The sequence below is a fragment of the Drosophila hydei genome, unplaced genomic scaffold (genome assembly GCF_003285905.1).
Source record: "Drosophila hydei strain 15085-1641.00,03,60 unplaced genomic scaffold, DhydRS2 tig00000237-arrow-arrow-pilon, whole genome shotgun sequence".
NCBI classification, from domain to species: Eukaryota; Metazoa; Arthropoda; class Insecta; order Diptera; family Drosophilidae; genus Drosophila; species Drosophila hydei.
Genome location: NW_022045691.1, coordinates 637321 through 648532, shown reverse-complemented (window position 1 = coordinate 648532; position 11212 = coordinate 637321). Strand labels below are relative to the sequence as shown.

General features: G+C 32.1%; 1 protein-coding gene across 4 annotated transcripts; it reads right to left on the bottom strand.

The window, feature by feature from the left end:
• Positions 1-4331: 4331 nt before the first annotated feature.
• LOC111593411 (ELAV-like protein 2) lies at positions 4332-10988 on the bottom strand. Of its 4 annotated transcripts, none has more exons than XM_023306138.2 (6): positions 10128-10988; positions 9323-9367; positions 8987-9244; positions 8678-8921; positions 8100-8144; positions 4332-5198 (listed from the first exon to the last, which is right to left on the bottom strand). In XM_023306138.2, exons 1-6 carry the CDS (start codon positions 10324-10326, stop codon positions 4874-4876), a joined length of 1116 nt encoding a protein of 371 aa, XP_023161906.1. In that variant the 5' UTR covers positions 10327-10988; the 3' UTR covers positions 4332-4873. The 4 variants fall into 4 exon arrangements, with proteins under 4 accessions (XP_023161906.1, XP_023161907.1, XP_023161908.1 ...); XM_023306139.2 differs by having other exon boundaries at positions 10137-10988; XM_023306140.2 differs by lacking the exon at positions 8100-8144.
• Positions 10989-11212: the final 224 nt, after the last annotated feature.

Sequence of the window (11212 nt, the reverse complement as noted above, 5' to 3'; positions counted from 1 at the left end):
TATGCCCGCATGCCTTGGCATCGGCTTTTGGCTGGTTAGTATTTTGCCTAAGTGCTTATCAACTAAATTCAGTTATCGTATATAACTATCGATTAGCGACTATCGACTGTCAGCCGCATCTGTATCGTTATTATTGATCATTATCATATTGCACAACGGTATTCGATCTATCATAGTTTAGTTTTCCTTTAAATTTGCTTTGTGTGTGTGTGTGTCTGTGTGCGTTTCAGTGTTGCAAAATGTTCAAGTGTTGGAAGTTCTTTTCGGTCAAACGCTTTTTAGTTGCTTTCCCGAACTTTTGAGTAAACACATATATTTGTATATATCTGTAGAATTTAGTTTTAAATGCATTTCATGCTTAGTTTATGATTTTCATTGTTGTTTTTCTCTTCAACCTCGCTCTTTTCTGTCAGTGTATATTTGTGCTTATGTGTGTTTCCTTGCATCCCATCGTCGTTCTCTTCCTGGCTGCATATTCTTCCTTTTTAAAATGTACTACTATCCTTTAGCTAAATATTTAGGTAATTGTATAGCGTACACTTATGTGTGCACACTGTGACTTCTGTGACCGAGTTGCTTGGCTTTCAATTTGTACAGCTGCGCACATCTCTAGCCAAAGGCTTTCAAGCATCGGAAATATATGGAAAATCGATTTGCTAAAGATTTCCCAATTCTAGCTATGTGTAAAAATTTTAAAAATCGATTAAGAACCGCTTATCGACATTAAATGATGTAGAAGCAAAAAATATTTTAAAGTTCTTTCTCTAAATATTGACTAAGAAAATTTCAATATTTATCAAAATTTCAGATCATCGATATCCTTTAACTCTTATATAGTAAACTTTAAGTTAATCGATAACTTATCATAATATGACATTTTGAATTACAAGCCAATATTTTTCAAGTGTGCTTAGATAGTAAATAAAACTAGAATATTAAGAAAATCTTAAATAAAAACTTGCGAAAATCGATAAGTTATCGGAAAAATATAATCGATAATTTTCCGATATGTGACATATCGAACCAAAATGTAATATATTCGAGACATATTTTAAATGTGACTAATAGCATTTAATTTAAGAGCATACTGATAAGTTAATCATATATAAAAATTCTGGAAAACCGACAACTTATCGAAATATGACATATTGAAAAACAAGTGAATATATTTGAAACTTTTTACGAAAATGGAAAACTAAGAAAACTTCAAGATAATCCATAACAAATCGATCTATAATAATATATATTTGAAGCTAGTTTGGAAAGTAACTAAAAGCATTCAGCTGAAGAGTTTACAAATAAGTAAATCCGTATACATCAAAGCTTGGGAATATCGATAACTTATCGATTTATAAGTATAAGTATAAGACTTCTGAAACGTCTAGGCTAGGCTCGCAGTGCTAACAGTGGCTTTGACTCTCGACGTTCTTAACATATTCATTGTGTTCATTATTCCTTGGCCAAGGCCAACTCGAGTCACATTTTAATATTGCTTTCTTGAATAAAATGGCACAGAGCCGATCTGGCGTCCGGCTAACGTGTTGGATATTATAATGTTTGTATATATGTATATATATATATAAATATATATATATATATATATATTTATATATGTATATATATGTGTATATATGTATTATCTATTTGGTATTAAGTGTGATTAAATCCATTAAGTTCTATGCACATCGAGTGGAGTATGTTAATGTTTTATTTAATTTACTTTCTCGTCGGCTTCTAGACACACACACATACATACATTGAAGTGACTAGTTGTTATCGATTATCGTTTATCGTTTATCGAATACCATTTTTGTATCTATCTTTTATCGCTGTTTCGCATTTTGGTTTGTCCAATTTTTGTGGTATTTTTTAAATGTCTTTCACATTTGATTTCATTTCATTTCATTTCTTTTTCGCTTTCTTCAACATTTATGTATATATATATATATATATATATATATATATATATATATATATATATATATATATATATATATATATATATATATATATATATATATATGTATATATATATATATATGTATACATAGAAAGAGATATATATTTTTATATATACTCATTATTCAATATAATTATAAATTTTACTATAAAAATTTTACATCCTTCATATATATTTATGTATATATATATATATATATATATATATATATATTTAAAATTTGGTGTTTTCAACTTTAGTTCGCCTTGCTTAAGTTGTTCGTTTTAACTAACTTAAGTATTCTCTTCTTTTTCTTTTCGCAGTGTGCCCGCTCGCCATGTAGATGTGGCCGTACTTTAAGCACAAAATCGAAAAAAAAACGAGTCTCTTTCCTTATAAAACGTATTATTATAATATTCCTTTAAATCGATTGCTGTTCAGGGGGCGGGACATCTATTTAAGTAGGCTCACATATACATATATTTATATATATATATATATATATATATATATATGCATATATATATATATATATATATATATACATATATATCTTATGCACCTATCTTGTAGGTTAGTATTTGTTGTTGCAAGTGTTGGAAAACGTTTTGCATTCAACTTTTCTCTACTTTCATTTCGTTTTATTCAATATAGAAAAAAATATGCGAGTGCTGTTGTTGTTGTTGTTGTTGTTTAGTGATTCTTTGAAATTGTTTTTGTCTGTAAATTGAACTGGCCTTTGGCGCTGTTGCCGCACTTCAGTTACCCGTTTGTAGCAGCTCAAAGATGTCCAAAAGAGAATGGATAAACAATTGTGTAAAATTTGAATGAAGATTAAAATAGAAACTAAGCTGTTAACGGTGCAATAAAACATGGCCATTGCGCTGCAACGTTGCCAATTTTCAGTTGCCAAAGTTCGAGCTCTAGCAAATGCTGCTCCATTATGAATGAGCTAGTCAATGAGGCAGACAAATAGTCAATCAAACAATCGTTGCTTGGCTTGCAACGCTGCCAATTTGCAATAGAGCGTTGCCAAATTTCAGCTGCTACCGATCACGTTAGGTAAGGTTAGGTAAGCAGACAGTCAATTGCAGGCAACGTTGCCATACTTAATTTTCACTTTCGATGTTGCCAATTTTGCTTTACTATTGTTGTCAATGCCGTCAGTCAAGCGGCGTTGCAGAATTTCAGTTGTTTGCTTGAAATGTAGCCAACTTGCAACGCAGCGTTGCCAATTTTCAGTGTATAGGTGTGTGTGTAGTAAAAAAGGAAACAAATTTGGTATTTTTTGTTTTGTTTTGTTTTTGGTTTTTTTCTTTCGCATAGTTTTTGAATAGTTCACACAAATTGTTTCATGTGTTTTTATTTTGTGTTTTTCTTAGGCTTTTGGTATTTTTTTTTTTTTTTTTTGTTGCTTAGTTTGGTTGATGTTTTTGCGTTTCTTTTGTGTTTTATTCATAAGATATAATTATATAAAAATGGAATAATAAGTAGGCGTAATAATATAATATAATATAATATATAATAATGTTTTCTTTCTTTTCATTTTGCACATACAATATTGAATATACTTTGGTATTTTGTATTTTTTTTTGTTTTTTTGGTTTTTTTGGAATTTTTCATTTTAAGTTAGACGACGACGAAAAAAATCAGATTAAAACGTTTACATATATATAATAATAATGGTTATAAGTTATGATGTATGAATGATAATTGAGTGATGAATGTATGCATGATGTATGATGTATGTTTGATGTATTTAATGATTGATACTGATCGCGAGTGGACCAGCACATCGGACTGATGGGTTCATTTATATTGTGTTTCAAATCAATGCGAAATCGAATTGAAACAAACTTGTTTGGAATAGAAGCATATATTAAATATTATAATTAATGAGTTAATTAATTGTTTAATTAAGTTTAATTAAGTTAATTGAGTTAATTAAGTTGTTGCATAACGAACACAATATACAAATACAATATATATAGCAATCAAAAGCAGCATTCGGTATATACCAGATGTGCCTAGTATTTTGTGTTTTGTCTTTTTTGGTATTCTGAATAAGTTCTTTACAAATTAGTATTTTTCTTTTAAGTATTTTCTTCTTTAATTATAATTGTATTATATTTTGTATTTCTTATGTATTTTATTTTTTCTTTTTTTTTTTGTATTTTAATAAACGTTAAATAATTTAGTTACGTAATTTTAATATTCAATTTAGTTTAAGTTATCATAATAATGAAAATAAACAAAAAAATTGTAATTCAATTAAGTTTAGTATTTGTTGTCAGTATTTTTTTTAATATATAATTTTTAATTCAATTTAGCTTAATAAAAAAAATAAACCACAAAAAAAATGCAATTAAGTTTAGTATTTTTTTCGTCAGTATTTTTTTTTTTTTTTTTTGTAATTTGATGTATTTTGCTTGGACACTTTTGTGTGCTCGGTTTGTATGACGTGTTTGCCTCTTTTAAGCTTTGTTTGTTTGTCTTTTTTTTGTATTTTTCACGTAAGTATTTTTAGTATTTTTTTCTTTTTGGTATATTAAATGAGAAAATTGATTTATGTAGTGCTGCGTGTAATTTTCCACGAAAGAAAACAAAATAAATTACTAAATTTTCGCTAAGATTTCATTAAGTATCTTCACCAATCAATCAATCAATCATAATAATTTCGTTTAGCATACAAAATATATATAATATAGTCAATGTGTGTGTGTGTGTGTGTGTGTTTCAATTATGACTACAACTCGCCATAGTTTCATAACTCCCAAACATTTTACAATACTATATATGCTCATACATCCAAAAAGAATCTTCAGAGAGAGAGAGGGGATGGGGATAGAGGGGCAGAGAGTATGAAGTTCAAATCATAGAGAAAGTATAAAGAAAAGTTCCATTCAGTTTGTTGTTCTCGCTTAGATGTTGACCTTAAGTGGTTTTGGTTTTGTTAGTCTTAAAGCTAACCTGTAGCACCCGATTGCCCAGTGTATAGCCGTTTAGCGATTGTATAGCCACCACGGCCTCGTCGTAGTTGGTCATTGTTACAAAGCCGAAGCCCTTGCACTTGCTTGTCTGCAGGTCGCGTATGACCTTTACCGATTGCACGGCTCCAAAGGGTCCGAATAGCTGCCACAGGACGTTCTCCTCGGTTTCGGGCGCCAGATTATAGACGAATATACACCAACCAGATCCGGTCATTGCATTTCCCGGCAATATCGAATTGGCCAATAGATCTCCAGCCAGCGGCGAGTATCTATCCATAGACAGCGAGCGGAGAGAGACAAAAAGAGATTTCATACATAAATTAGTTACACTGAAACATTTAGTTGCATTTCTATGGAATTTGAGACAAGTTTGGGTACTTGATTGTTCAGTTTGTTGATTATGGTACATATATATGTCGCAACGAACCGTGTCGGCCCCTCCTTGAGCATAACACTGAGGAAAACTATAATAAACACTATGCTGGGTATATTTTATAGATTTCCAATATTTTCATTTTTTTTTTTTTTTGAGGGGGGGGGGAGGATTTTGTTTTGCTTTTGAAATACTCTTGCGATGGGTATAAGAGAGATTGAAGCTGATATATAACTATATAAGCTATAACTTTATGATGATTGCGAGCATTGGAAGACTTATTGATCAATTGATTGACAGACTGACTTATAGACGGATTGTATGTCTGAATGAATGACTGACTTGAGTGGGTGATTGATTGATTGACGGATTGACGCTGATTGACACAGCCACAGCCTGTGTGATTGAATATCCGCATGACTGAATGATTGAATGACTTACTGATCAGCTACCCAACTGACGGATTAACTGACTGATTGTCGAACTGATTGATTGATTGATTGACTGATTGACTAAGGGATTAAATCATTTATTGACAGAGAATCTGATTGACTGATGGATTAACTGACTTATTCATTAGCTGATTGACTAACTGATTGATTGATACAACTGATTCACTGACTGATTGTCGAACTGATTGATAGCTCGACTGATTGATTGACTGACATATTGAGTCCCTGATTGACTAACAAGCTGAACTGATTCATTGATTGATGTGCCGAGAATAAACAACGAATATGCAATAGTTACAGAAGCAATCTTTTGATAGATCAAAATCTATATAGATCAACATTTTATTGTAAAATCCTTTTCCATACTCATAGTCAATTAGCAGTTTTAAAGCAACTGCTGAAAGTGAATGAAATGAAATGTCGAAGACTTCTTCATAGAGTTGTCTCTTTCGAATCGGTCAACCCGATCTGCAAGAGTATTTCTAAGTCGACTAGCCGCACATGTTTGATCGATCGTTACTTTTGGTAATAATTTCATGTTGTCATGCTTTCATAGTGGTAATATTATTATTAGATATGCTAGCCACCATTACACTGTGCTGCAAAGTTTTTCATTTTGATTGCATATTTTCTCGCAATGCTCTAGCCCAATTGATTGTTTAGTTAAAAGCACCAAAATGTAATTATCGCGACTTTAATTCAATCAAAAAATACAAATATATACACATATATACATATAAATAAATAAATATATATATATATATATATATTTATATTTATATATATTTATATATGTATATATGAATGAAACAAAAGCAGACTTTTGGTTAAAAAGTTAGAGTAAACGAATATGTTACATAGTGTGAAAATCATATATAGATATATATATATTAAGATCTTAAGGAATCAAATGAAAATCAGAAAACCTGACGCATGCGCTCGAACAAAAACTGGAATCGAACACAAAAAGCTTCCATTGAAATGCAAATCTGGTTTAAAGAAGACAGAACGAAAATATATATAAATATATATATAGCTAAAGATGTTTTTTTTTTTCGCAAATCAAATTGTATTTCGGGTTGAACATTTACACACAAACATTAAAGCTAAACATTTAGTATTTTTTTGTTTTGTTTTTCATTTTTGCATTTATAGTAAATCAAACAAGTAAAAACATTTCAGTCGGGCGCAACCGACTGCATAATACTCGTTCACAGCTCATTTTTATGGCTAATGGATTTGTCTGTTTGCCTGCCTTGCCATATATATATGATGATATCTGATGGTATATGATGACTTCTATATAAAGCTTAAGTGATATATGATCAAGCAATGGTATAGACGAGTGCATATACATACGTAAACATTCAGCCAAGAGGGCAGCCAGCATAAGCCAGGCCCTGGCGACTCAACTTATGGCCTAAGAATAAAAAATTCAAATATCTCAAATATCTTTATGCTACACATAAATTAAGTTATTAAATTAACTTATATAAAATGTTTAAGTTATCGATAACAGCTGCATGCTGTGCTAAACCACATAATTAATCGATAAAAGGAAATTAATATGCTGTGTTATGCTACATTAGTTATCGAAAACATGCAGCTTACATTATGTATTGTGTCACATAAGTTATCGATAACATGCAGTTCAAGTACTGTGCTATTCCATATAAGTTATCGATAACATGCACTTTATTTGCTGAGTTGTGCCACTTTAGTTAGCGATAACATATAGTGAACATGCTGAGCTGTGCTAAATAAGTTATCGATAACATGCAAGTAACATGCAGTGATATGCTAAATAAGTAATCGATAACAAGCTGTGCTATACCAAATATGTTACCGATAACATGCAGTTAACAAGTTATTCTATGCCACATAAGTTATCGATAACATGCAGTTAACAAGCTGTGACATGCTACATAAGTTATCGATAACATGCAGTTAACAAGCTATGCCATGCTACATAAGTTATCGATAACAAGCTGTGCTATGCCACATATTTAATGGCATGAATACTGCTTCAAGATGAAAACAATAAATAAAGTCAGTATTCCAAGCAATTTTGCTTTTGTGATACGATCTTTCTCTATAACGCTTATTTGGTAACTCCCTAGCTCTCATGGGGTTGGATCTGTCACGTTTCACTTGACTTGATCTAGATACAGTTATATACCTATATATATCCAATATCAAGTCTCTGGCAACAATAGACGCACGAACAGACACGAAAAGCAAAAAAACAACATATTCTCTTCAGGCAATTGGTGAACGAGTATAAAATCAATATATGTGTAAATGTGTGTGTGTGTGTGAAAAATGAATAAGTCGAAAAAATTCACCTTTGCAAACCCTTGTTAATCGCTAACATGGGACTTTTTCCAATGCTAAAAATGATGAGAAATTTGTTTTTTTTTTTTTGTTTTTTTGTTTTTGTTTTTTTTTTTTTTTTATCAAAGAAAAAAGAAAACCGAAATATGCGACATAAGAGGTAGGTATAAAAATTTGAAACGGAACATTATGTAAAAGTTATGTTCAATCCATAATAATAATAAAAAAAAAGAGATCGAATCGTAAGATAATAATAAGAATTATATATATATATATAACCATTGCACAAATATTGCTCAATCAATCAAGAAATCATATAGTATATATATATATATATATATATATATGTTATATATAGATAATATAAGCCTATGTTTTGCTTTGCTCTTTAACTTGATGGATGCGAGAGATGCGAGACAAACGGATAACTCGGACTAACTATCTAGCTATCTATAGGTATATATATATATATATATATATATATATATATATATCTCAATGTGTATACATATATATATATATATATTTATACATAGTATACGCCCCGATTTCAGAGTTTCGCTTTAGATTCTTAATGGATGCTACGCACCTGATACGTCCAGCTGATGGCAGGGCACCGGCTAGGCGTCGTGTGGCTGCTGCCGCTTGCGGTGTCAAGTAGGCGGTTAGGGGCGGGGCTATTTGGGCCTTGGCGCTATTGCTTGGATTGTTGGCGAACTTAACGGTGATCGGTTCGGCATAGCCCTTCGGGGTTTTACCGTTAAGCTCCTGTATGGCGCGCTCGGCTTCGTTGCGTTGATCGAAGCGTATAAAGCCGACACCCTTCGATAGACCTGAGTGGGACAAGCATAAATTAGTTGATCGTCTATCGATTCGTCGTCAATCGATCATCGATTACCAGAAATATTATCACAGAGTATACGAGATGTAATTATTTTGCCAAACGACGCAAACATCCCCTCCAAGTCTGGTTGTGATAGATTTTTGGGAAGACCCGATACATATAAATTAGCACCCTTTATTGATTCTGAACTTGGACGGGCGTATGATACTTTAATAACCTTATTCTGCAATCGAAGCCCATTCAGGGTGTTCACAGCCTTCTCAGCATCCTCGGCGCGCACATAGTTAACAAATCCATAGCCCAAGCTCTGACCTAAAGATACAAGGAAATATATATAAATAAATAGATAAATGTGATTTATGTATGTAGTGGACAATTCGATGTCCTTACCTTGCTGCAGAGCCGGATTAAGTGCGGTCAATGATGCTGGCAAGACTGTAAAAAATATGATTCCAAATGGTTTTCGAAATGTTATTTATATGGTTTCAATAAGTTTCTCTGTGCAGACAATAACACAACTTATAAAAGCTACGAACAACAAAACTTTAGCATCGCTTTAACATTTGAATAACAGCTGTAAGGGCAGACATGTTATCAGCCCAAGAAAAGCTGTGAAGTCAGACCTAGAGATATTTAAGGCTTTCAATTATCTGACTTGGACTACAATAGTTATTCATATGAAGATCATTAAAAGCAAGAAAGATTAGAAACTTCATGGTAAATTTACCATGTGCATGTGAAGGGAACAAACCAGACAGATTATGCATTATAACATCAGGTCATGCACTTATGACGGCAAAACTGCCTGGTAAATTTGTCATCTGCATGTGAAGCAGCCAAAATTCAATTTGAATTAGATTGGGTTATTATTCACAATCAAGGGCTAACAGAAGAATATTGGCTGAAGACAAGCTTTTGAAATAGTCTGGCAAAATCCTCATTGTAAATTTTCATGTGAACAGGGCATCTGTTCCGGAAGGAATTCCAACAAAGAATAGTTGAAGAACTTTTACTATTAAAAATAAAAAATGTGATTCTTGAGAATCGAAAGTTTGCCATGTGAAAACTTCATGGTAAACTTAACATGAGCATGTTAAATTAGTCATAAATGAAACGAAAATTGCTAATCGAAACTACAAACGGAACGACTTAAGGCTAGTGCAGTAGAATTGTAAAAAATTTGGTTAATATTTACCCAAATTACCTGAGACTTTATCACGCACCAGTTTGCAACTCTCCAACTCACCAATGCTTGAGAAGAGCGAACGCATCTCCTCTTGCGTCATGGTTTGTGGCAGATAGTTGACAATCAAATTGGTACGCGACTCATCATTGCTGCCGTCGACGGAGCCATTGGCGCTGCCGTTTTTAACAATATCCATGGCGTTGGTCATGTTCTCGTTACTGTTGCTGTTGCCGTTAGTGTTAATGTTGATGTTGATGTTAATGACGCCGCGTTTACTGCTCTGCACTGTTAACTGTTAACAGTTGCTCGCCTGTTAACGGTTAACAGTTGCTGTTATTGTTGTCTGGCTTTCTTCTCAGTTAACAGCTGCTGTTGCTGTCAACAGTTACTCTGCTTGCTGTTAGCGCTTGCTGTTACTGTTAACAGTTACTGTTAAGCTTCCTCTTCTTTGGCTGCACTCGGTATTGGTTTTGTTTCCTCTTGGATTGGTTGTGCTTAGTATTTAATCTCACTGCTTGTTTGGTTACGCTTATAGAATATATGTACTTATTTCTTGGTATTTTCTTTCTTTCTTTTAGTATTTTTTCATTTGTTTATAAAGAGACAGCTCTGACTGCGCTTTGCACTAGTCCCCTCGAGTGGTTTGTCGGTTCGCACAGTACTCTCACTCTCTCTCTCTCTCTCTCTCTCTCTTGGCTCTTTATGAAGTGTCTTTGCCTTCCGTTTCCGTTTCGTCTTTTTTTTTGGGTTTTTAGATCAACTACGATCGCAAAAAAAAATAGTATTTATCTTAGGTTTTTTTTTTGTTTTTATCTTAAACCGTTCTTTGGCTTTGCTTAAAGTTTAAAATTTAATTTAAGTTTGAAGTAATTTTTGTTTTTAGTTTATTTTTAGATAAAAGAGTAAATTTTGCTAATGTTTTTTTTTTTTTGGTATTTTTTCTTCTTTCGCCTCTTGAGTATTTAAGTTTTTTCTTGTGTTTTTTATATAAAATTGCAAAAATGCAAAAAGATAGCAATAATTTTTGTTTTTTTTTTCTTTATATTTACTTTTACTAATTTGCGCTTCTTCCTTTTGGTATTTTTGTTTTTTTG

Excerpts from the sequence above, each read along its gene's own strand:
- LOC111593411 (XM_023306138.2), bottom strand. The coding sequence starts at position 10,326 with ATGACCAACGCCATGGATATTGTTAAAAACGGCAGCGCCAATGGCTCC. Across the intron at positions 9,245-9,322 it reads TAATCCGGCTCTGCAGCAAG|GTCAGAGCTTGGGCTATGGA; the intron begins GTAAGGACATCG and ends TTGTATCTTTAG. Across the intron at positions 5,199-8,099 it reads ATTAACAAGGGTTTGCAAAG|ATACTCGCCGCTGGCTGGAG; the intron begins GTGAATTTTTTC and ends GTCTATGGATAG.